The following is a 23,597-nucleotide window of genomic DNA, read 5'->3' as shown; positions in this document are numbered from 1 at the left end:
ATATATATATATATATATATATATACACACCTAACTTTGAAAAATTGTGGTAGGCTACTGCTGATGCTTTTTCTATCAATGGTTTTCCTTCTATTACAGATAATGGTAATCAGTTCTGTCCTTTGTCTTCTTTTTAATAAGGCTGACAGCAGCAGGACTGCGCATTACATTCATGTAGATGGGGGTTAAAGCTTTGGCAGCACCTCTGGAATTGCTGGAGATCAATGCGTCATGCCCTGCAGCAGCGACAACTCGACCAGCAGCATGTGATGTGGGCTGCCGTATAATTTCATTTCACGCTCAGGATCTGAGTGCTACCTCTCACACGGAGAGAGAGACAGACAGACAGAGAGGAGTTGAGAGAGATGAGAACCACAGATGATGGAGTGGCTGTTGAAAATAAGGAGACGAACACGAGAAGGCTGACAGTGGATGAAGAGAGTAAAGAGAAAGGGATGAGAACAACACAATGAGAACAATAAGAGCAAATAAAGGTTATGGAACTTCAGACATCACACTGTGCACAAAAATAATATTAATGCTGTCATAATTAGTCTGACAGTTTGTTAACCATAAATTTTAATTATTAGTGGGTGATTAAAAAAAAAAACCCTGATTTCAACAAGATAAAAATAAACTTGGAGTAACTGAAACACTGGAGACATAAACATCATTTTAAGAATGATTATATATTTTACCGGAAAACTAGATTTTTGTAGTGAAAATGAGGAAGTGAGATTCTCCATAAATTATTAATATCAGATACACAACACTCTAGATTAGAAGAGCTACAATAAGACCAGTTTCCATGTTCTTGAAGTAATGGTCCTGCACTGTTTGTGCTACAAGTTTGATATATAAATGTATGCGCCACTTATTTGTCTAATGATAATATAAAAATCTAGTTATATTCTAATATTCCCAGTATGGTTAACTGTGAACATTAATATGGGTGCTGGAGATTTTCAAACTAAAGATGCCATGTTTTAGTTTACACTACTTGCATTTATTCCAAAGTGACAGGTTTCATTTGGACTCCATATGTCCAAAAAGTACAACATGAACTTAGTGCCTTAAAGTTACAAATATGATATATTAATAAAATAAGACCAACTAGCCCATTGCGAGGTAACTAGAGATTACACTTAACACTCTTACAAAGATTTCAGATGACGCAACACTTGTGAAGAGATGACAGTTATCAATATACAAAATTGCCAAATTTCTCAAATATTGCCATCATTATGATCATAACATGTAATTATTGCTTTAACATGCTCGTTGTTTCTGCCTAAGAGAATACATGATGTTAGCTCATTGCATGATTTGTATTATCTTAGAACCGTACATTGCAGAAACATGTCTTTTCTGTCAAGCTGCTTTGAAACTATAATACTGTGATAAGAGCTATACAAATAAATGTAAATTATAACAATAAATAGGTAGTGAATAAATAGTAAGAACCAAACAAGCATGCACAAAAGAAAATACTGAGTTATACACCAGCTTCTTATTATCATAAGAACATCCCAGACATACTTCATAAGCATTTACCAACTAAACTACAGAAAATGAACTGGAATTCTTCAGCTGAGTTGAACCTCATACTGTTTCCGAAAACAGTCTCCAACAGGAAAGAACTCCCAGCAGCGTTCCTGGAACATCTTCCACACGTATGATTCCTGATGTGTTAAAGAGTGCAGCAGTCAAAGTATTTTAAAATGTTCAAATGTTTTCTATTCTTTGTGGTTTTTTGACCAAATAAATTGAGTCTTGGTGAGCATAAGAGATTTCTTTCAAAAACATTTTGACTAATCTTACAGACCTCAAACTATTTGTTTGATGGTTTTACATATTATTGTATTATTAAGCACACATTTTTCACTCTAAAAAATGTCCTATCTTTTTTTCCAATAAAGATTCATGCTGTACCTGTCCAGTATGTTCTGTAATATCCTTATTGATGAGATACATCAGAAAAAACCTAAAGGGCAAACAAAACATCAAATTAATGTTATCCATTTTCAGTCAATAAAAACAGAAACAAGACTCCTATTTTAGGCTAAACTTTGTTGCCATTGTTTCTTGAACTATAGGTCAGGATTATAATGATTTGATTAAAGTGATGAATTGAGAAATCAATTTTCCCTTGAGCTTTCGATATATAAAAGGTCATGGTAATATAAGAATATTCTGTAAGTTTCAGAGCTGAAAACTTCATTGGTAGAAAAAGAAAGAAAAGCTTTTATAGACACCCAGGCCCAGAAAACGATCGTGTGTGCATCTTGATATCATCTGTTGCAGAACATAAATAATGAAAATAATGCCTCTACAGAAAATAATAACCACGTCTAATTCAGTAACTCCGCCCACCAACTCATGGAGCTGTTTGGAAGATAGGAAGATAGCAAGATATTGCACAATTCCTGGTTGTGGAAGAACACAGTTGCTGCATAAGCTTTCTTTGGATCATAATATTAGTATACTTTATTTTATTTTATATTAATATTAATATTAATATACTTCATTTATTTTTAATGAAGTTCCAGCTCACTTGGGGAAGACATGTACGTGTGTTTGCCTCATTTCACTTCGGAATCATTTGTAAACAAGTCTCAGGTCAAGTTGGATTTGCAGACATATTGAGATTAAAACACAATGTTGTGCCTTCTATACTGGATCCGACAGGAATGGTGCAACACACCAGACCAGGGGGGGGCTACATCATCTGTTCATCTTCTGATGTACATCTTTGCTACGTGAATATATAGTAAAGTGTCATTTATTTCTGTGATCAAAGCTGAATTTATCACCATTACTCAAGTCTTCAGTGTCACTAATCATTCTCATATTAGGATTTGATGCTCAACAAACATTTATGATTATTATCAGTGTTGAAAACAGTTTTGCTGCTCATGGTGCTGCTTCATTTTTTTGGAAACCCCCATACCATTCACACATTTGTGGTAAAATTAAAAAATAAATATCTTGTATCACAAGTGATATTTTTAATATTACAAAAGATAATTGATTTAATTAATGCAAATAAATGCTGTCCATTGAACTTTCTATCATCAATGAATCCTAAAAAATAAAATGTATCATGGTTTCCACAACATTTTTAAGTAGCACAACTGTTTTCAACACAGATAATAATCAAAAATGTTTCTTGATTATGAAATCCTCATATGAGAATGATTAGTGAAGGATCATGTGACACTGAAGAGTGGAGACATTTTTAATGATGATAAATTCAGCTTTGATCACAGCAATAAATGACTACTATATTCACATAGAAAAAGGCTGTTTTAATTTGTTATGGTATTTCACAATACTGTTTAAACTATATTTTAAATGCAGCTTTGGTGAGCAGAAGATAAACATTTAAAAAGCTGTCAGTTAGCACTACATTATTCATATGATAGGCCTACTTAATTTTCAGTAAATAGCTTACATTGAGATGGCTTGAAAAACACACATAAAGCATATATTGTCGCAATCGTTGGATTGCCGTTGTAACGTTTCAGCTCGTAACGACTGTTTTCCTTCAGCTGCAGCTCCAGCTTGACAGTAAGTTTCTAGGAATCCGCTTTTGGACTTTCTGTGAGAGCGCCCACCTCATATTTAGATAATGAAACAACAGGTCATGCATAGATTATTTTTTGTCCCTGAATTTAAATCTTGATGTATTCACATTGGTTTCTATGTATAAATAGGCTTGCCCGTGACCTCAAGAAGCACGCAATCAACCAAGGTTAGAGAAAGCGGTCTTTAGCGTCCCTGTTAACTTGCCCGCCCTCGCGCAGGTAACGGCGGTTCGAATCCCGCTCGGAGCGGGTCGACTAGGATCGGGGAGACCCAGTAAAAGTGCGAGGGATGAAAATACACTTTTTTTATGTACGGGAGACACGTCCCCCTGTCCCCCGCGTAATCTACATGCTTGAATTGAACACTAGGCTTGCTTCCTTCCATCCATCAGACTCGCGTGGTAGCCAGGTGTCTCATTCAATGGCGAGCTCAGTTGACGCTGTGTGCTTCAGGATTCTGACGCTTCCAACTGGCCCAGAGAAATGTTAGTTATAAGAATTATCCAATAATGTTTTGCATGTCCAGTCTTTTTGACCAAGATAATGCGGATTGTCGCCGAAAAGCGACAAGTTTGCAGGTCTGAACACACTTATGTGAGTAAAATGTCTTTTTTATATGTAATAGTAGTCCCGGGGCTATGTGTTTTCCAGACGTGTTACCAAAATGTAAGCCCGTCGGCAGGCCGGTGAATCTCAAATAGTGAAATAATATTCCTTTCTTGATCTGGATCACGTGCTTGCGGTTCGCGCTTATTTCCACCGATCGGGCTGGCCAAGCAATACAAAAATAATATTTCAATCAGTCACGGGTGGATGAGAAATAAATCATTGTGTTTTTTTGATAAAGACGTTTATGAGCTGTGATCGAGAGAATCATTCCAGTTGTCACTTTTAAAACAATTATGTGAACTGAACTGACAGGGAAGCTTAAACTCATTGAATATGCAAATCTTATCCAATCCTAGCCGGGGTTTACTTCCAAGTCTCCAGTGCGTCAAGCCCATCAAAACCCAGCGTTCAGGAGAGAGCCTCAAAACCAGTGTAGAAAATAGCCTATTACTTATTAGTTATGATGTTTTTGAATGTAAAAACCACACACAGGTCATTAATTAACCTCAGACAACAGTATACTTTTTTTTTTAAAAGCCAGTTCATGACACCCTTAACATAATTAACAATATGATCATGTTTTTTGGTTATAGCACTTTGCAAATACAATGATTTTTTTTTTTAAACCTTAAGATGATATGTAAATACATGTAACGTAAATTAATCATTCATCATATTTTATCACCATTGTGGCACCACCACAGTACATATTTTGTCACATGAAATGCTCTCTGTCCTGACCTGCTGCACAATAGACATATTTTCCAGCAGAATACTGATCTCACAACAGCCTTTAAAATTGTGACTGAAAAATATGACAGAAATTAGGCAAAAGTGACCTCTGACCTCTGTTTTCTAGTACTCACAAATAGTTGGCCAGGTTGTGTTCTTGCAGTGTGTGCGACTCGAAACCATGGGGCACTGTGTCAAAGTACTCGCTCCCAATGCCACAGATAAAACACTTAGTCTACAGAAGAAAAAAACTGACTTAATGGCACGCCACATTCACTGTTTAATTATAGATGATCAATTAGCATAAAACTAACGTCTAGTCCAAAGACTGTCTGGCAGAGATTAATGATGTATTTACTAACAGAAATAAAATATTAACTTGCAAGTACAGTGTAGCTCTGATTTATAATTAAAGAAATGTTTGCTTTTCGATAAATTCATTCAGTGTGTTAATTGGAACACAAGAAGACAGGTGTCATTAATCTGAATGGATTCAGGATGTAGCGTGGTGCTAAAATAATCAAATCTGAACTCACCTCCATGTCCTCTTTAACCTGCTCCTGCTGGTCTCTCAACTCGCCAAATGCATCAATGATTAGACCTTTCAAACGATATGACAACAGAGCAAGTCGCAAACACAATTAAGTTACAAAAGCCAAACATTTAAATCGTGAGTAGTTCACCCCACGCATCACACTCCTCTAGCATCACACAGTCCTCAGATCTCTTCCCATAAACCCCTCTCAGCTTGTGAGAGCGTGATCTTTTAATGAAGCTCTCTCCAGCGCTGCTTAACATGATTTGAATTAGAGGACAAACTAAACAATTAAACCCGAACACTCATAGTCCTTATTAAAATTTGGTGCACATTTCATTTGTTTGCCATTTCACTCAAAATACAGTCAAAATCTCTCTATCACTCACCCTGGATGATGGCGAGGAGGATGACGATGACAAAGAAGAAGAAGGTGATGTCGAAGATGACACGATAGAACTCAAACTCATCACCGGCCGGATCTTCGATTTCATCTCCGATCCCTCCTCCGGCTCGCACGCCAACATACATGTGGAACATGTAACACTAAGCACACATACAGAATGAATCACTTTTTTCACTGCTTTATTCAAGCACCAGAACAGTACTACATTTGTTTTATCTGTGAATGACATGACGTGCATATTGTTGTGTCCAAATGCATTATTGTCTTTTAAATTACTGAAAACAATTCATGGTATATATCACTTTATACTATAAAACCTTTTTAGTTTGAATTCATTTTTAGTACATTTAAAGGGGGGGGGGGGGGGGGGGGGACACACAAATTTTCAGTCAATCTCATGTCAATCTTGAGTACCTATAGAGTAGTATTGCATCCTTAATATCTCCATAAAGTCTTTAGTTTTAATATATTTATAAAAGAAAGATAGGCTGTACCGAGTCTTTCCGGAAAAAAAACGAGCGTCTTGAGGCGTATCGTGTGGGCGGAGCTAAAGAATGACGAGCGAGCAGCTACAGAACGAGAGCTTCTGAAAGCGGACATCGTCAAGCGTGGAAACGAAAACGTTACCCTAATAAACCATGGCTATCAATCAGATTCAACTTATACATATATGATCCAAAATTGAATCCAGAGGCTAAAATAAATTAAACAGGAGAAGCAGTAACATCAGGACGTCCGTCTCTGTGGTATGTACTGTATCAACATTTGCGTTTGTTTATTTGGTTTATGGACTATTGTATGTGACTAAATCTTAGCAGTAGCAAGCAAAACGGTTTTGCATGTCAGATAGTGTATAAAAAAAACAATGGAGGAGCGCATTTGAATGAAGAAGCACGCTTTGTGTGAAGGTCCCCTAGGTTTAAGTTTGGGTGGTTTTACAATAAACAAACTGACACCTATATTGGTCAGCTAAACAAATGTATTTAAACACACACCATACATCGCATGCTCCATTGATAAATTAACTATTAATGATTGTGTTGTTTATTGATGTTTACTTACGCCACGATAGCCAACAACACAGACATTTGAAGCAGTTTTACTCACCGCCTGCTTCCAAAGCACAACCGTGAACCTTTATCGCTGGGGCCACTCTGTCAAAAACACATTTATTTGGTGATGTTGTTGATTTCGTGAAGTCCTGTGACAGCAGTGACCACGGAGATCCACTTTTGCGACACGACTGAAGCGTGATGTTTTGACGCTTCTCGTCATTTCTGCGTTCAAATCGGTTCAAATGCCTTCCCGGAATGCTGTGCGGGCGTGTTAAAGTTGTTTGATGTCACCCATATGAATAAAGTGGAGCGCGGCGCGACAGAAGTGTTGCATGGACAAGTGGATCTGCAGCTTGAGAGCAGTGTACATTTCCTCTCTCGCTCTGGTCGCTTGCGCGCGCATCCTTCCGGGAGAAGAGCCCATACAGCCCATACAAGGACATTCCGCCCTGTTAACGTCAAGCAGACTCGTACTCGAAAAAAACTCTCCGAAACTTGTGAGAAACCGGAAGGAGTATTTTTGACACAGAAATGTGTTTTTTAGCTGTACACGTTATCACATATCAGCTTTTAAGCATTGTTTTTTTTGTTACAAGTAAAAAAAAAAATGACAAGGTTCACAAAATACTAAGTCAATGGAGAGTGTTGGACTCTACATCCCCACCCCCCACCGCCGCCCCCGTGCTTTGTGTGTTTTGGTGTAGGTGTGGCCTAAATATGCTCCGTCTGTATGGGTAGGTCGGTACACGTTCCACGTCAGGTGGTACGACTACAGTATAAACAATGATTTGGTTGCACCACCTGACATAATTTAATAAAATGGGAAATAAAGGTGATAAAAAATATAAATGCATAAGATAAGCATAAGAGACTTCTTGCAAAAACGAAACAAAAATCTTCCCAATCTCAAGTTTTTGAACAGAAGTTTATGTTAATGCTCTTATGTTTCTGAGATCAATACCATGACTATTTCTAAACCTAAGAGATAGATAGACAGTGGGCTACTCACTGTGAGCATATCCTCGCATTTCATGTCCATTGGTTCACCGTCCTCACTCTTGTTGTAAAACTTGCGGAAGAAGTTAAAGGCAACCACAGTGTAGAGATACACGACCACAGCCAACAGTCCCACGGTCAAAACCAGCTGAAACACAGACAACAGCCTTTCTTCGCAGATATACAGTGACTCAAAAATGTGGAAAGTGTCACACTTAAAAATTATGAATATTACTGTATTAAATGACAACAAGAAAATAGGAAACCACCTGGCACTGATTTTAAAGAAAGATGGCACAATAATATAAAAAAAACTACTTTTAATAAATTAATCAAGTTGCAGTAAAGGCATTTATAATGCTACAAAATATTTCTATATCAAATAAATGCTTTTTTTTTTTGTGAAAACCATGATTCTGAAAAAGTATCATGGTTTTCACAAAAATATTAAGCAGCACAACTGTTATAAAACATGACCAGTTAGTTCTAATATATTATTTTTTTGTTACATAGTATAATGACATTCATATTTGTGTAGGGTCTAATGACATTGAGATCACTACACACACACACACACACACACACACACACACACACACACACACACACACACACACACACACACACACACACACACAAACACACACACAAATGTAGTACCTGTTTGCCATTATGTGTAACTGATGATAGTATGGTGCGCAGTGTTTTGAAGCCCATGGCGATGTCTAGCAGGTGTGCAGCGAAGAAAAAATTGTTGTAATGTCCCAGAACTGACACAAACATATACCAGGCCAGGTAAAGGAAGGACTGAGAGAAAGCAAAACACAATTTCATGTTAGATTTGGCCCACTGATGCCTTCTGTTTTAACACTTTGAGTGTTCAAAGAGTAAAGAAGCTTACATTGTTGGTGAAAACCACTCCCAGCTTCCATATCTGATACTTCACATCAATGGTGTTTAATCTGAAGCTGTGAAATATGAGAATGATGTATTTGATTAATTTTAAGCATATCGCACTGAACACTGCTGCCATCATCTGGCACACAGTGAAATTAAAATGTTCTAAAGATGAACTCATTGGGCTCTTTCTCTGAACAAAAGCTGGTTTGCTTGGTGGAATTATTATAATCAATAAAAGAAGAGGGGTGTAACTCACAGGGCAGTGATGGCACCCTTTTGTATAGGTTTCTTCTTCTCATGAGCCTCTGAGCTGAAGTCCAGAGCAGCTTTATCCAAGCCCAGAAGCTCATTGATGCGTGCTGATCCATACAGCTCTCCATATTTCGCCATTACCTGCAGCACGAAAAGCAATAACAGAATGAATCAAAAACAGAAAAACAGTTTGAACCTCCAGCTCAAATAACACTTACTGTAGCACATCAAGGGATTGGATCATTATTACTGGGGCTGAACCCAAGTATTATATTTGGCACGCAATTCATCCAACACTGTTTGTGCTGCAGACACGAATGATATCTCAAACCAGGTTTATTGTTGAGAGGTCTGCTGTTGCTTTTCTAAGCCACTGGATTTATGCTTCTCACATGGCGGATGATAAAAAAGGAAGCATCTTATAGAATAAGCCGCTCAAGTCATATAGATTAGTTTTATGATCTCTTTATTAACTTTGAAGCATCAAAGTTTTAGTTGCATAGCTGCCAATGGAGGAACAGAGATTCTGCCTGGTCAACCTGATCTCGCAGAATTCCATGAAACGAAAACAGGCCCTTAACTCAAAAATCTGTGGTAGTTTCACGGAATCGCCGAAAATTCTGTGATGGGTCCACGGAAGTTATGCCTATGTATATGTCAATGACAGGCAGCATCCGTGGTCCACACATGGATTCCCTATTCCAACACCTTATGTTCGTCAGTTTGATTTAGCATAATTCTATTTACTTTTATTTTCTTTTTATTCAGACACATTTTGAACACTTAACTCAATCCCTTCCCTAAACCTACGCATTTGTGTATTATAAAAAACAGAATATAACAGGCAGATACACAGATACTGCAGGCACAATTTATTCAGAAACTACAAATATTCCAAGTGTTCCGAGGACAAACAATTGATTTCTGTAAAGAAAATAGAGTCGTAACGTAGAGTCCATCCGGTGAATATTAATACATTTCAAATACTGCCGCCAGAAGAAACGCCACATCAGCTTTGACAGCATTGGCTGTTGTATGTCGCGTGACCAATTGCGTCATTATGTCTGCTTTGATTGTAAAATGCCATTGGCTCTTGTGTGTCTCATGACCGATCACGTCATGCTGAAGAGTCGTTTGTATCATTTGACTGAGAAATAGGAATGGAGCGCGTGTGTGTGTGTGTGGAGCGCGATCATCATTTCAATGATTAAAACATTAAGATCAACTCTGTTCTTCAGATGAAGATATCATATGACTTCAGAAGACATGGAATGCAACATGAGTTAATACTTCTATACTTTTTTTGGTCCGTTTTTGCAATAAATAACTGTTTGTGACTGTAGTCTACACTTATTTGCCTGTAATGTGTTTTATATTGTTGAGTGGGTAGGTTTAGCGTAGGAGTGGAGTTAGTTGCTCCGAAATATAAAAGTATGCTATAAATATTCATAAAATCATGTCTACTTTTACATTAAATGCATGTTGGGAATCTGTGTGTGGACCACGGATGCTGCCTGTCATTGACTTACATAGGCATCACTTCCGTGGACCCATCACAGAATTTTCGGCGATTCCGTGAAACTACCACGGATTTTTGAGTTAAGGGCCTTTAACCACGGATTTTTGAGGATCCGTGTTCATTTCACGGAATTCTGTGGGACCAGGTTGTTCTGGTAGGACTCCCAGATTTCATCAAAAATATCTTAATTTGTGTTCCAAAAATGAACAACAGTCTTAAGGGTTTGGAAAAACATGAGGGGGAGAAAATTTAGAAATCTCTTACAATACTGCAGGAGAAAAAAAAACTCTCAAAAGTGAATCAATGTGCTATTCCGACATACATTATAGTTATCCTTTTTAACCTACTTAAAAAAGTGCCACGCTTTATTTTGTTCCACCATACTTGGTCGTTCAACTTTTCGTGTAATTATTTAAATAGGGAAAATGTGGAGGTGTTTGGTTGCTTCTAACTTGATCTCTGTTTGGTACCAAATGAATGAAACAGGCTTAGTAAGCTAAGCTAAATGCTATCAAAATGTCACCGCACGTCAGAGTGATCAAGTGCATGCACTGAGACGAGAGAGGTATGTATCAACCCATCTTAGTTAAGGGAGTTTTAGAGAAGATAGAAGGAGTTTTAGAGAAGAGAGAAGTTTGTTTTATTTGTTCAACTTACCTTCCTTTTCACAAATTTATCCCAATAATTGCTTGGGTATGACCTGAAAAACAGCAGAAAAGAAAACAGAATATCACAGAAGAGTGTCAACATTTGTACTGTGTAGTAGTTATAATTCTAATTTTTAAATTCATATAGAAGGTCAGCCATTGTTTTAATGTTTCAATGTGATCCTTTATAAGGCATTTATGAAGCTCTTACGGTGTATTGATGACCATTCTGTCCCACTGCCCTTTAATGTCTTCTTCAGAAGGTTGCTCTGTGATGTAGAGTCCATCGAACTCCAGTTTACGAGCCAGCTCCTTCTCTCGCTTAAAAATAACTAAAGGAACCTGTCAGAGGTCAAATAATGAAAAAGGTAGTTGGATGTTTTATATGCCTGAGACCATATAAAACATTCTGAGATTTTTAAGCCGGGAAATGAACAAATATATCTTCCATTGAAGCATAAGATTCTCTTTGGATAATCTCAAATCTTGAACAAGAACTTAAGTGGAAAAAAGCCCACTACATTTCTAAATGTACCCAGTTTTTCATATCTACAGAAAAATACACTCACCTAAAGGATTATTTGGAATACCATACTAATACTGTGTTTGGCATTCTTTAGAAATGTTGGCCCATATTGATAGGATAGCATCTTTCAGTTGATGGAGATTTGTGGGATGCACATCCAGGGCATGAAGCTCCCGTTCCACCACATCCCAAAGATAATCTATTGGGTTGAGATCTAGTGACTGTGGGGGCCATTTTAGTACAGTGAACACATTGTCATGTCCAAGAAAACAATTTGAAATGTCCTGCTGGAAGTAGCCATCAAAGGATGGGTACATGGTGGTCATAAAGGGATGGACATGGTCAGAAACAATCCTCAGGTAGGCCGTGTCATTTAAATGAAACCCAAATGGCACTAAGGGGCCTAAAGTGTGCCAAGAAAACATTCCCCACACCATTACACCACCACCAGCAGCCAGCACAGTGGTAACAAGGCATAATGGATCAATGTTCTCATTCTGTTTACACCAAATTCTGACTCTACCATCTGAATGACTCAACAGAAATCAAGACTCATCAGACCAGGCAACATTTTTCCAGTCTTCAACTGTCCAATTTTTGTGAGCTTGTGCAAATTGTAGCTTCTTTTTCCTATTTGTAGTGGAGTGAGTGGTACCCAGTGGGGTCTTCTGCTGTTGTAGCCCATCCGCCTCAAGCATGTGCATGTTGTGGCTTCACAAGTGCTTTGCTGCATACCTCGGTTGTAATGAGTGGTTATTTCAGTCAAAGTTGCTCTTCTATCAGCTTGAATCACTCGGCCCATTATCCTCTGACCTCTAGCATCAACAAGGCATTTTCACCCACAGGACTGCCAGATATTGAATGTTTTTCCCTTTTCACACCATTCTTTGTAAACCCTAAAAATGGTTGTTGGTGAAAATCCCAGTGAAATACTCAGACCAGTCCGTCTGGCACCAACAACCATGCCACGCTCAAAATTGCTTTATTTATCAACTTTATTTCCTATTCTGACATTCAGTTTGGAGTTCAGGAGATTGTCTTGACCAGGACCACACCCCTAAATGCATTGAAGCAACTGCCATGTGATTGGTTGATTAGATAATTGCATTTATGAGAAATTGAACAGGTGTTCCTAATAATATTTTAGGTGAGTGTATACCGGGATAACCTGGCTTGTCTTGAGACTCCCATGCAGTTAATGATATACTAAAGCCTGCCTGCACGTTGCAGTGATTGGTTACAAGGTAGTTTGTGACATCAGAAATACTGTTGATTTCAAATGGTGTTTTTTTCCCAGTGCAGTTTGAAAACTCAGCAATGGAGTTGACTTATGAATTTGCACATGGTATGTCTTAAAGGGATAGTTCACCCATAAAATTAAAATTTTATGTTTATCTGCTTACCCCCAAGGCATCCAAGATGTAAGTGTGTTTGTTTCTTCAGTATAACACAAATTAAGATTTTTAACAAAATCTTCATTTGTGTTATAATGAAGAAAAACACACCTACATCTTGGATGCCCTGGGGGTAAGCAGATAAACATCAAATTTTCATTTTTGAGTGAACTATCCCTTTATAAGAGCATATTAAAAACACCACATCCGGAAATTATTCACAACGCTTCAATTTTTTTCCATGTTTTGTTATGTAACAGCCTTATTTCAAAGTGGATTAAATTCATAACACTCAAATTTCTACAAACAATACCCCATAATGACAATTTGAAAGAAGTTTGTTTGAAGTTTTGAAGTTTGTTTGAAATCTTTGCAAATTAAAAAATAGATTTAATTAGACAAAATTTAAAATTTAAAATAGATAAAATTTCAAAAAAATCATATGTACATAAGTATTCACAGCCTTTGACATGACACTCAAGCTCTGGTTCATCCTGTTTCCGCTGATCATTCTTGAGATGTTTCTACAAGTGGAGTCCACCTGTGGTAAATTCAGTTGGAAAGGCCCACAGTTAACGGTGCATGTCAGAGCACAGACCAAGCCAGGAAGTCCAAGGAATTGTCTGTAGACTTCAGAGACAGAATTGTATCGAGGCACAGATCTGGGGAATAGTACAGAAAAAGTTCTGCAGCATTAAAGGTCCCAATGTTCACAGTGGCCTCCATCATCCATAAATGGAAGAAGTTTGGAACCACCAGGACTCTTCTTAGACCTGGCTGTCCAGCCAAACTGAGCGATCGGGGGAGAAGGGCATTAGTCAGGGAGGAGGTAATCAAGAACCCGATGGTCACTCTGACAGAGCTCCAGCTTTTTTATGTGGAGAGAGGAGAACCTTCCAGAAAAACAACCATCTCTGCAGCACTCCACCAATCAGGCCTATGTGGTAAAGAGGCCAGACCTGAAGAACTCTCAGACGATGAAACCAAGATTGAAATCTTTGGCCTAAATGGCAAGCGTCATGTCTGGAGGAAACCAGGCACCGCTCATCACCTGGCCAATACTATCCCTACTATGAAGCATGGTGAAGGCATCATCATGCTGTGGGGATTTTTTTCAGTTGCAGGAACTGGGAGATAAGTCAGGATCGAGGCACAGATGAATACAGCAATGTACAGAGTCAGAGACATCCTTGATGAAAACCTGCTGCAGAGCGCTCTTGACCTCAGACTGGGGCGAAGGTTCATCTTCCAACAGGACAACAACCCTAAGAACAGCCAAGATAACAAAGGAGCAGCTACAGGACAACTCTGTGAATGTCCTTGAGTGGAGCCCAGCCAGAGCCCAGACTTGAACCCGACAGAACATCTCTGGAGAGATCTGAAAATGGCTGAGCACTGATGCTCCCCAACCTGATGCAGCTTGACATGTCCTGCAAAGAAGAATGGGAGAAACTGCCCAAAAATAGGTGTGCCAAGTTTGTAGCATCATACTCAAAAATACTTGAGTACATATCATTTTTTTCCACGGTTATATTTTAAATACATTTGCAAAAATTTAGAAAAAAACGTATTTCATGTTGTCATTATGGGTTATTGTTTGTAGAATTCTGAGGAAAATAATAAATTTCATCCATTTTGGAATAAAGCTGTAACATAAAATCTGGAAAAAGTGAAACGCTGTGAATACTTTCTGGATGCACTGTATAAACAACATTAAAAACTTGACAAGTGTCCATTGTGTGTTTGTATGTGTAACCTTCAGACAGTAGTATCCGATGATACAGCAGAGTGAGATGAGTGTGTGCAAGACAGCCAGGATGCGAAGAATCATTTTCATGTAGCCACTGTTCTCTTCTAGTTCAAAATAAACTTTCTGTGAACCCTTGGTTCTGTCTTCACAAAGAGCAATCTCCACATTTTCATCATCACCAATGGTCGATGAAACCTAAATAAATAATGTTTAAATATTTTGGTCAAATTTACTTGTGAAAAAAAGTTGGTTTGAACTGGTCTAGCTGGTCTCCCAACATGGTATTCAGTTATTTTAGCTGGTTAACCAAGTGATCTAAACACATTAAAACAGACCAGCTTGATCAACAACATTAAAGCTGATGTTTTAGCAGGGAATTCAAAACTTGCCTTGTAGAACAGAAGAATAAAATTGATGGCAAAAGTAAGGAACAGTGCCAACAATCTCATGTTGTAGAAATTTCTTGCAAAACAGTTCTGCAGAGAAAAATACATACTACTCATCAGATCACATAGAAGTGTTCAGATCCATATGGCTAAACATCCATTAATACAGCATGCACGTATTGAGCAACTGGACAACAACAGAGAAAGAAACATACCAGCAGTTTGGTCTTCTGTGAGCAGATAATATTCCAAACAGCTGAAACCTGGATTTTATTTTTGTCTGGTTTTGAAGAGCTGAGCTTTCTAACTCTCCTTTTAGACTTCTTTTCATCTTTATTTTTATCTTCATCACTGCAAAATTTAAATGCAGTATCTTAGGCTTGTTTCACATTGCACTCAAAAATCGGCACATAAATATTAAGATGGCAATATTAACAGGTACAGTAACTGCATTCACTCTGGCTGCATAAGCAGTATAAACATTTTTGTGCAGAACCTATTTTTACCAGCATAGTGCACAGATTCCACCAGAAAACAGAGGAAGAGTGCATTTTATTCACCTATTTGCATCTCCAGCACAGTATATACTTTCTTATAAAACTATATCTTGCAATATATAGTGGGGTTTCTTTAGACTACTATTCATACAGAATGGTTGAGTATTGACACCGTCATGTTTAGTTTCTGTCTTGTGAAGTTTTTAGTCTTCATTAGGTGTGTTCGATTGAAGCAGCACTGCACAGTCCGTCAGTGTAAGACATCAAAGTACTGCGAAATAATACGGCATATGCTTCTAATCGCTCTCACTGTGCTTTGATGTCATACACTGATCGGTTTGCGCAGTGACGCTTCAAGCTGTACACACCTCTAGTCATCACCATTTGCATGAGTTTTACTCATTCATTGATTATCATGGTTTCTTATTAGTCCACATCTGTTCCCTGTTCTGTTGATAACCTTACCTTGTGTATTTAAATCCTGAAATTTCCTCTGTTCTTCATCTTGTGCTGGCATTACATTGAATATGTAGTATTCTTTCTCGCTGTTTATTAAATAAATTGTTTATGACATTCTTTCTTTATCTCACATCATCCTTTGGATTTCACATGACAACCAGTGACAAATAGCCTATATGAGCCATTTCGAATTCCGATTCACAAGCTCTTACTCTCATTTGTGTTTAAACTAACATTCAGAATTTTGGGATCGGTATGATTCAGATATTAATTATATATTTTATATACAATTTATATAGGTTCTATAGGGCAGTGTTTCAAACTGATTCAAAAAGGCTCATGAGATTCAGACGTTTTAGGAATCAGACTACACTCGTCACTGTGCATGCTTTTAATTAACAAATGCCAAAACTAATTTAAATTGTATTAAATATGAAATATTTGGCAGACAGTGTTCTTAAGTATTTCCATCCTCACCTTGGAAGGATCGAAATCCTGGGCAGTGGGAAACGGATCGAAAGAGTCTACTTTGAGATCAGTGAATCCAGCCGCACTCAGTGGGAGAAACCACAGGTATTAAATGATTATTTGATTATATAATTATTTATCTTCTTTCGTAGACTACTTATGTATTTCTTATACAAATATCTGTAAATGCATGTTCTTAATGATTCAGGTTAAGGAGAGCTAACGACAATTCATCTTCGATGTTGTGAACATCCTAAATATGTTGATTTTCAGTGGGAGTAACATTCTCAACATTTAACTATACAGGTCCTTCTAAACAAAATGCATTTTGTGATAAAAGTTAATAATTTCCATAATGTAATGAAAAAAAATCAAACTTTCATACATTTTAGATTCATTGCACACCAATTTAAATATTTCAGGTCAATTTATTGTTTTTAATACTGATGATTTTGGCATACAGCTCATGAAAACCCTAAATTCCTATCTCAAAAAATTAGCATATCATGAAAAGTATTAGCATATCAAAAGAATTTAGCATATCATGAAAAAATATTCAGGCTTTTAAAAACTCCCAGCCTGGTTCATTACGCAAAACCGGAATCATGGGTAAGACTTGCCGACCTGACTGGTGTCCAGAAGGCCATCACTGACACCCTCAAGTGAGAGGGTAAGACCCAGAAAGACATTTCTGAACGAAAAGGCTGTTCCCAGAGTGCTGTATCAAGGCACCTCAGTGGGAAGTCTGTGGGAAGGAAAAAGTGTGACAAAAAACGCTGCACAACGAGAAGAGGTGACCGGACCCAGAGGAAGATTGTGGAGAAGGACCGATTCCAGAGCTTGGGGGACGTGGGGAAGCAGCCTGGAGTAGAAACATCCAGAGCCACCGTGCACAGGCGTGTGCAAGAAATGGGCTACAGGTGCCGCATTCCCCAGGTCAAGCCACAGTCAGTGATGGTCTGGGGTGCCATGTCAGCTGCTGGTGTTGGTCCACTGTCTTTTATCAAGGGCAGGGTCAATGCAGCTAGCTATCAGGAGATTTTGGAGCACTTCATGCTTCCATCTGCTGAAAAGCTTTATGGAGATTGAGATTTCGTTTTTCAGCACGACCTGGCACCTGCTCACAGTGCCAAAACCACCGGTAAATGGTTTACTGACCATGGTATTACTGTGCTCAATTGGCCTGCCAACTCTCCTGACCTGAACCCCATAGAGAATCTGTGGGATATTGTGAAGAGAAAGTTGAGAGACGCAAGACCCAACACTCTGGATGAGCTTAAGGCCGCTATCGAAGCATCCTGGGCCTCCATAACACCTCAGCAGTGCCACAGGCTGATTCCCTCATGCCGTGCCGCATTGAAGCAGTCATTTCTGCAAAAGGATTCCCGACCAAGTATTGAGTGCATAACTGAACATAATTATTTGAAGGTTGACTTTTTTTGTATTAAAAACACTTTTATTGGTCGGATGAAATATGCAAATGTTTTAAGAGTTTGGGTTTTCATGAGCTGTATGCCAAAATCATTAGTATTAAAACAATAAAAGACCTGAAATATTTCAGTTGGTGTGCAATGCATCTAAAATATATGAAAGTTTAATTTTTATCATTAAATTATGGAAAATAATGAATTTTTATCACAATATGCTAATTTTTTAAGAAGGACCTGTATTTTATTTTATATAATTTATATTTGAATTGTTCAGGGACAGGAGACCATACATACTCAAGGGCACAACAGTCCAAGAACATTCAAAGATCTCTTTATATGTTCCCTGAGCTTCCCTTAGGGGAAGGTAATGATTCACTTAAAAGCAGAATATCAGTGGTATTCCTTTGCTAAAACAGCAATATTTTCTGAGTTTTAGAGTTCAGTTTTCAGAGTTTTATCTTTCCTCAATCTGAAGCACTTACAATGTTTTCTCAGTCTCTGAGTCCTCCTCTTCTTGTGCACCATGAATATCCTCACAGATTTCAACCTGTTAACAAAGCAGACATACAGTAAATTAACATAAATGGACATAGGACACAGACTAAAGGGATTCAAATGTTCACTGTTTAAACACAAATGCTCAAATTGGACGTAAAAAGATTTTTAAAAAGGCAAAGACATCCACTTCATAGGCAAAACTGTCCAAAATTGAACAAAATGAATAGTAACTATTCTAATACAATGACCTGGAGAAATACAATCACATGTAACATTTTTGAGAGTAAGTTGCCAATTGTATACTCTAGAATATATTTACCTGACATTTGGAGGTATTTAGAAATTCATCCAGACTGGAAAGTTGGTCTCCACTCGACAATGTGTACTTTTCTCCCTCCTTCTTCAGACACAAGCCGAAAATATCTGTGAGGAGCTGGGGGTCCCTGGACACTGCAGACAGATCTAGACTCATGCCTCTAAGATTACCACGAGCCGAAAAAGCACGAGTAGGGCACACGTTATTCTCTCTGAACGTTCCTTCTCTGACCCCTATGGCTTCAACCATGGTAGGATCCCGAAGGTCACCTAAAAGGTCGGCCAGGTTCATCTCTTTAACCACATCAATGATCCACCCGCTCAAGAAGATGTGGTAGAGAAGATAAAGGCAGTACCAACCCATACCTAAAAAGGCATGAGTGATAAATAGCAGAATGTTGTGTAAGAAAGAGAAAATCGCTGAGATAATACTCATAAGGGTTATTCTCTTTATGTGTTTTTTGATGTTCCTTATAGAGAAACATCTTTGGTCTTTTGTCATCCTGTTTTCTTCTGCAAGGTTTTCATTCATCTCCACTTTGTCTTTCTCCTCATTGTCATCCTTAGCTTTCAGTTCCTCTCCACTCTCTGAACCAGATATTTGTGCAGCAAGCTGCATTTCAAAGATGGTGTCTTCACAGAAGTTGACAAATAGCTCCATCTTTTCCTTCTCTCCTCCCTTATTCACAACATCGAAGATGAATTGTCGTTTGCTCTCCTTAACCTGAATCATTAAGAACATGCATTTACAGATATCTGTATGAGATCCATAATACATAAGTAGACTACAAAAGAAGATAAACAATCATATAATCAAATAATCATTTAATACCTGTGGTTTCTCCCACTGAGTGCGGCTGGATTCACTAATCTCAAAGTAGACTCTTTCGATCCGTTTCCCACTGCCCAGGATTTCAATCCTTCCAAGGTGAGGATGGAAATACTTAAGAACACTGTCTGCCAACTCCAGGAAATTCTGCAAGCGGGCATCATTGGGCATGTGCTCGGAAAGATTGGTCAGAAGAACCGCCATGTTGAAGCCGATCTCTTTGGCCGGTTCGTGAAAACGCTTCACAAAGTCAGAGTAATCCAGCAAATCGCTTTTCGCCATTTCTGCACAGGATAACAGAAATTCGGTTTCCGATTTAGAGTAGCGCTTGAACCCTTCCATGGCTCGGTGGAAGTCCTTCTTGGAAATGAGTCCTAAGCCATCTGGGTCATATTCGCGAAAGGCTTCAGATGATGTAAGGTCTTTAAGTTTGAGGAACATATCAAAGAATTTGAGGATCATTTCCACATTGCCAGACGATTCTACCAACATGTCTACCATCTGTTTGCCAATGGTCCCATTCACCACATTTCCTAGAAACACATAGGAACATTTATGTGCCTAAAATGTCTACATGACACTTAGGGCTCTTTTAAACTACAGCGTTTGGTATATCAGAATTTGGTTCATTTGGTTGGGGCAAAAGGGTGCTTCCAAAGTCATGTGTCATTCCAAGTCATTTCCAAAAATGAAAATTCTGCCATTAATTACTTACCCTAATTTTTCTGTAATTTTGACAAAAGCAAATGTAAGATAACCAGTACATTTGCTACCATGAAGAAATACAATAGCAACCATGTTACTTTAGTTTGCTTCTACAAGTATTTGTGCTATTAAGTATCATGACTCGTGTTTCAGAGTACTCAAGCATTCCATATTGCAAATGCAATGCTCTGAGCTACTAAGCAAGTTTACTACAACAGAAAAGCCATAAATATGGTGCTGATTATGTGATGAAAACATCAAAATGTATTAGTTTACAAACCATGGTCCATGGTAAAAGGGTTTTGAGGTCATAAAATAATATTGTGCAAAGAACCATGCAAAAATAAGTGTTTATTTATTGATAATCTGTCCCCGTAATCATAATTTGTGTAATAAGAAATATGTAATATAAATATTTATTTGTTGTTCTACTGACACTAGTGCTTATTTCAGCTCGAAACTGCAGTGAAGTGTATAGGTATAGGTATGATTTTCCAATGAAATATTTCCAGTGTTTAAATATTTGATGGCAAATTCAACTTAACAAAAAAGGGACAAACAATCCAACCAAATGTAAAAACAAGTTTAGTATAAAAATGTTATTATAGTGTCATTGACTAGCCTAGAAATCTAGATGCACCCTAGCGGCAGCAAATCTAATCTGCCTGCGAGTGTCTAGCAACTCTCAATACTCTTCTGAGCTGTAAACGCCAAACTCTTGTCGGGCCAATCACATCGTGTATAGAGACGGTGGACGGGGCTTAACAAAATGATGAAGGCCGAGTTGCATTTGCGTGCTTCTAGTAAACACAGAAACTAGCGAACAGCGGCATCAGCTTTGACCGTGACTCTGGAAGACTTGGAGTTAAGCTCTTCTCTGAGAAAAGAACGGCACTGAAGTCATTCTTAAGAAGGGAAGATGTTTTCGTAGTTTTGCCGACCAGATACGGCGAATTTAATCTATCAACAAGCTCCGTTACACCTTCGTTGCTCTGGTTGGTTGTAGCGCTATCCTATAGCGTGCAGAGGGAGTTTGAAAGACAACCGTTTATCCCGCCCCTCGGATTGAGCCCTGTCAATGGTGAGTTTCCAGACCAAAAATCTTGATGTGGGTCTGGCTTGTCAGGCTAGACATTGACAGGATAATCAACAATGCCAAATATCTCACAAGCTGAAGAGAAAGTGCATGGAAAAACATTGAGAATTCCTTCAGCATTTCTCCTACCTTCAAGCATGGAAAGCAGCATTACCACCATGTCTTTTTGTAAATCCATCAAAGCCTTCAGCAGCTCTATTTGGTTGGCATCCTGCAGAAATAAAAACGTTTTTTATCTTTATGCATCTGTAAATGTGTACTTGATGGATGAATAAATTAGCACAAAAGACTTTTGTCAATAGGCTAACCTGGGAAAGCTTCATCTGCATATGTGCGAACACATGGAGGAAGCCAACAACAGCGTCCCACAGACGACTGTGGGCCAAACTCTGCTGATTACCTGTACACGGACCCTAAATTAGATAATTCAAAGTTTGAATTGATGTTAGCGACCAAAATTAATTAAATCAGTTGCTTTTTCATACAAGCTCCGTCTCTGCTGACCCATTTGCTTGTGTGCATTTACCTGAACATATTCAGTGAGCGTGTTGAACACTTGCTTGGCCACACTGATGGCTTTGGAGAAGTTGTGCTGACCACGCTCATCAATCACATCCTTCCCTGAATAATACCAGTAGAAATCGCTGATGGACTCCTGCAGATATAAGACCATATATCATTCTCAGTATCAGACAAATGAAATGGAGGTGGCCTGTCAGCGGCAAATGGTTTATGGAAAAATTATTTAGCTACAAGCTCTGTCTCACCATTTTGGGCCTTTCTCTATTTTGTGTTGAAACTCTCAAACCACTTACAGCAGCCAACATGCATTTTTCAGTCTTTCGTCACGTATATTACAGACAGGTGAAATGAAAAATGTAGGAAACTAGTGTTTAGAGTTGAGACATGGGCTTGCCTGGACCCTAAGCAGATAGTCCACAGTGGAGATGATGATATTGACAGTTGTGTTGTTTCCAGTTTGAGTCCTCAGGTAATTCTGGAAATCTGTGGGCGAAATTTCAGTCATATACTTCCAGTTCAAAAACAGAAGAGGATATATTGATGCTGTATAAGATTCATAGGTGCAAAATAGGGCTGTCAGTAGATTTTATTACATTACATGAATCAGTAATGAATAATCTCATGATTTATGTATAAAACAATCTGCACATTCTTGATAATGTTGTGGATTCAGCTCTTTTTTAATGATAGAAAACAAAACAACCTGAATTAGCTGCTAGCATGGTTTAGCAACTTGCTAATGTATTTTAACACATTGCTAACATGAATTAGCATGTTGTTAGCCGGAACTAACATGTTTTAACACATTGCTAAAACTTATTAGCATGTTGTTAGCATGAATTACCAGATTTCTAGCATGAATTAGCAGGTTTCTAATATGTTTTATCAAGCTGCTAGCATGTCCTAAGCTAGTTTCTAGGCTGTGCTAGCGAGAGTATTTAAGCTTCATCCAGTTATTGTATAAAAGTTTTGATACCTTCGAACCTAAAACCACAGGGACATGTTCACACACTGATTGGTCGGCTTTTATTACATATATTTCATGACTGAACTTACAGAATATCCTAAACAAGGCTGTGTGCTGGCCTAAATGCGGTAGTATTTTGTAGTAGCTAGTAATAGCTTGTATGTGCTCAGCCAACATATGATGCTATTTTGAACAGCTGAGTAGAATTTATAAAATGTTACCCTCTACCACAAAAAGTCAAAAGGATATATTTTTATTGCTATTTATACAACACCTGAAAGCTAAATAAGGCAGAGGTACAACTATTTGAAAATATAGTTTCTCTGAGGGTTTTTGCCTTTAAAGAGAAAATTGCCTTTAAAGATGTCCAAATTAAGTCCTTAGCAATGCACATTACAACTAATAATAAATTTGATATATTTACATTAGGAAATTCACTAAATATCATCATGGAACATGATCTTTAATTAATATCCTAATGATTTTTGGCATAGAAAAATCGATCCTTTTGAACCAT

General features: G+C 38.0%; 1 protein-coding gene across 1 annotated transcript in view; it reads right to left on the bottom strand.

Moving 5' to 3' along the window:
- Positions 1–702: 702 nt before the first annotated feature.
- The window catches only part of ryr2b (ryanodine receptor 2b (cardiac)), an 89,735-nt gene continuing 66,840 nt past the window's right edge, over positions 703–23,597 (bottom strand). The window contains exons 83-104 of the mRNA XM_067455682.1: positions 22,508–22,596; positions 22,118–22,246; positions 21,900–22,004; positions 21,721–21,802; positions 19,794–20,323; positions 18,966–19,685; positions 18,631–18,695; positions 16,728–16,745; positions 15,510–15,645; positions 15,298–15,384; positions 14,915–15,103; positions 11,450–11,580; positions 11,249–11,291; positions 9,077–9,213; positions 8,822–8,888; positions 8,581–8,727; positions 7,934–8,068; positions 5,853–6,009; positions 5,465–5,529; positions 5,063–5,163; positions 1,933–1,984; positions 703–1,682 (exon numbers count right to left, since the gene is read on the bottom strand). Coding sequence (XP_067311783.1) covers positions 1,587–1,682; positions 1,933–1,984; positions 5,063–5,163; positions 5,465–5,529; positions 5,853–6,009; positions 7,934–8,068; positions 8,581–8,727; positions 8,822–8,888; positions 9,077–9,213; positions 11,249–11,291; positions 11,450–11,580; positions 14,915–15,103; positions 15,298–15,384; positions 15,510–15,645; positions 16,728–16,745; positions 18,631–18,695; positions 18,966–19,685; positions 19,794–20,323; positions 21,721–21,802; positions 21,900–22,004; positions 22,118–22,246; positions 22,508–22,596 — 3,281 coding nt within the window. The 3' untranslated portion in view covers positions 703–1,586. The remainder of the gene's footprint in view (positions 1,683–1,932; positions 1,985–5,062; positions 5,164–5,464; positions 5,530–5,852; positions 6,010–7,933; positions 8,069–8,580; positions 8,728–8,821; positions 8,889–9,076; positions 9,214–11,248; positions 11,292–11,449; positions 11,581–14,914; positions 15,104–15,297; positions 15,385–15,509; positions 15,646–16,727; positions 16,746–18,630; positions 18,696–18,965; positions 19,686–19,793; positions 20,324–21,720; positions 21,803–21,899; positions 22,005–22,117; positions 22,247–22,507; positions 22,597–23,597) is intronic.

Source organism: Pseudorasbora parva, chromosome 10 (genome assembly GCF_024679245.1).
Source record: "Pseudorasbora parva isolate DD20220531a chromosome 10, ASM2467924v1, whole genome shotgun sequence".
In the NCBI taxonomy this organism is placed as follows: Eukaryota; Metazoa; Chordata; class Actinopteri; order Cypriniformes; family Gobionidae; genus Pseudorasbora; species Pseudorasbora parva.
This window is presented reverse-complemented; position numbering and strand designations above follow the sequence as displayed.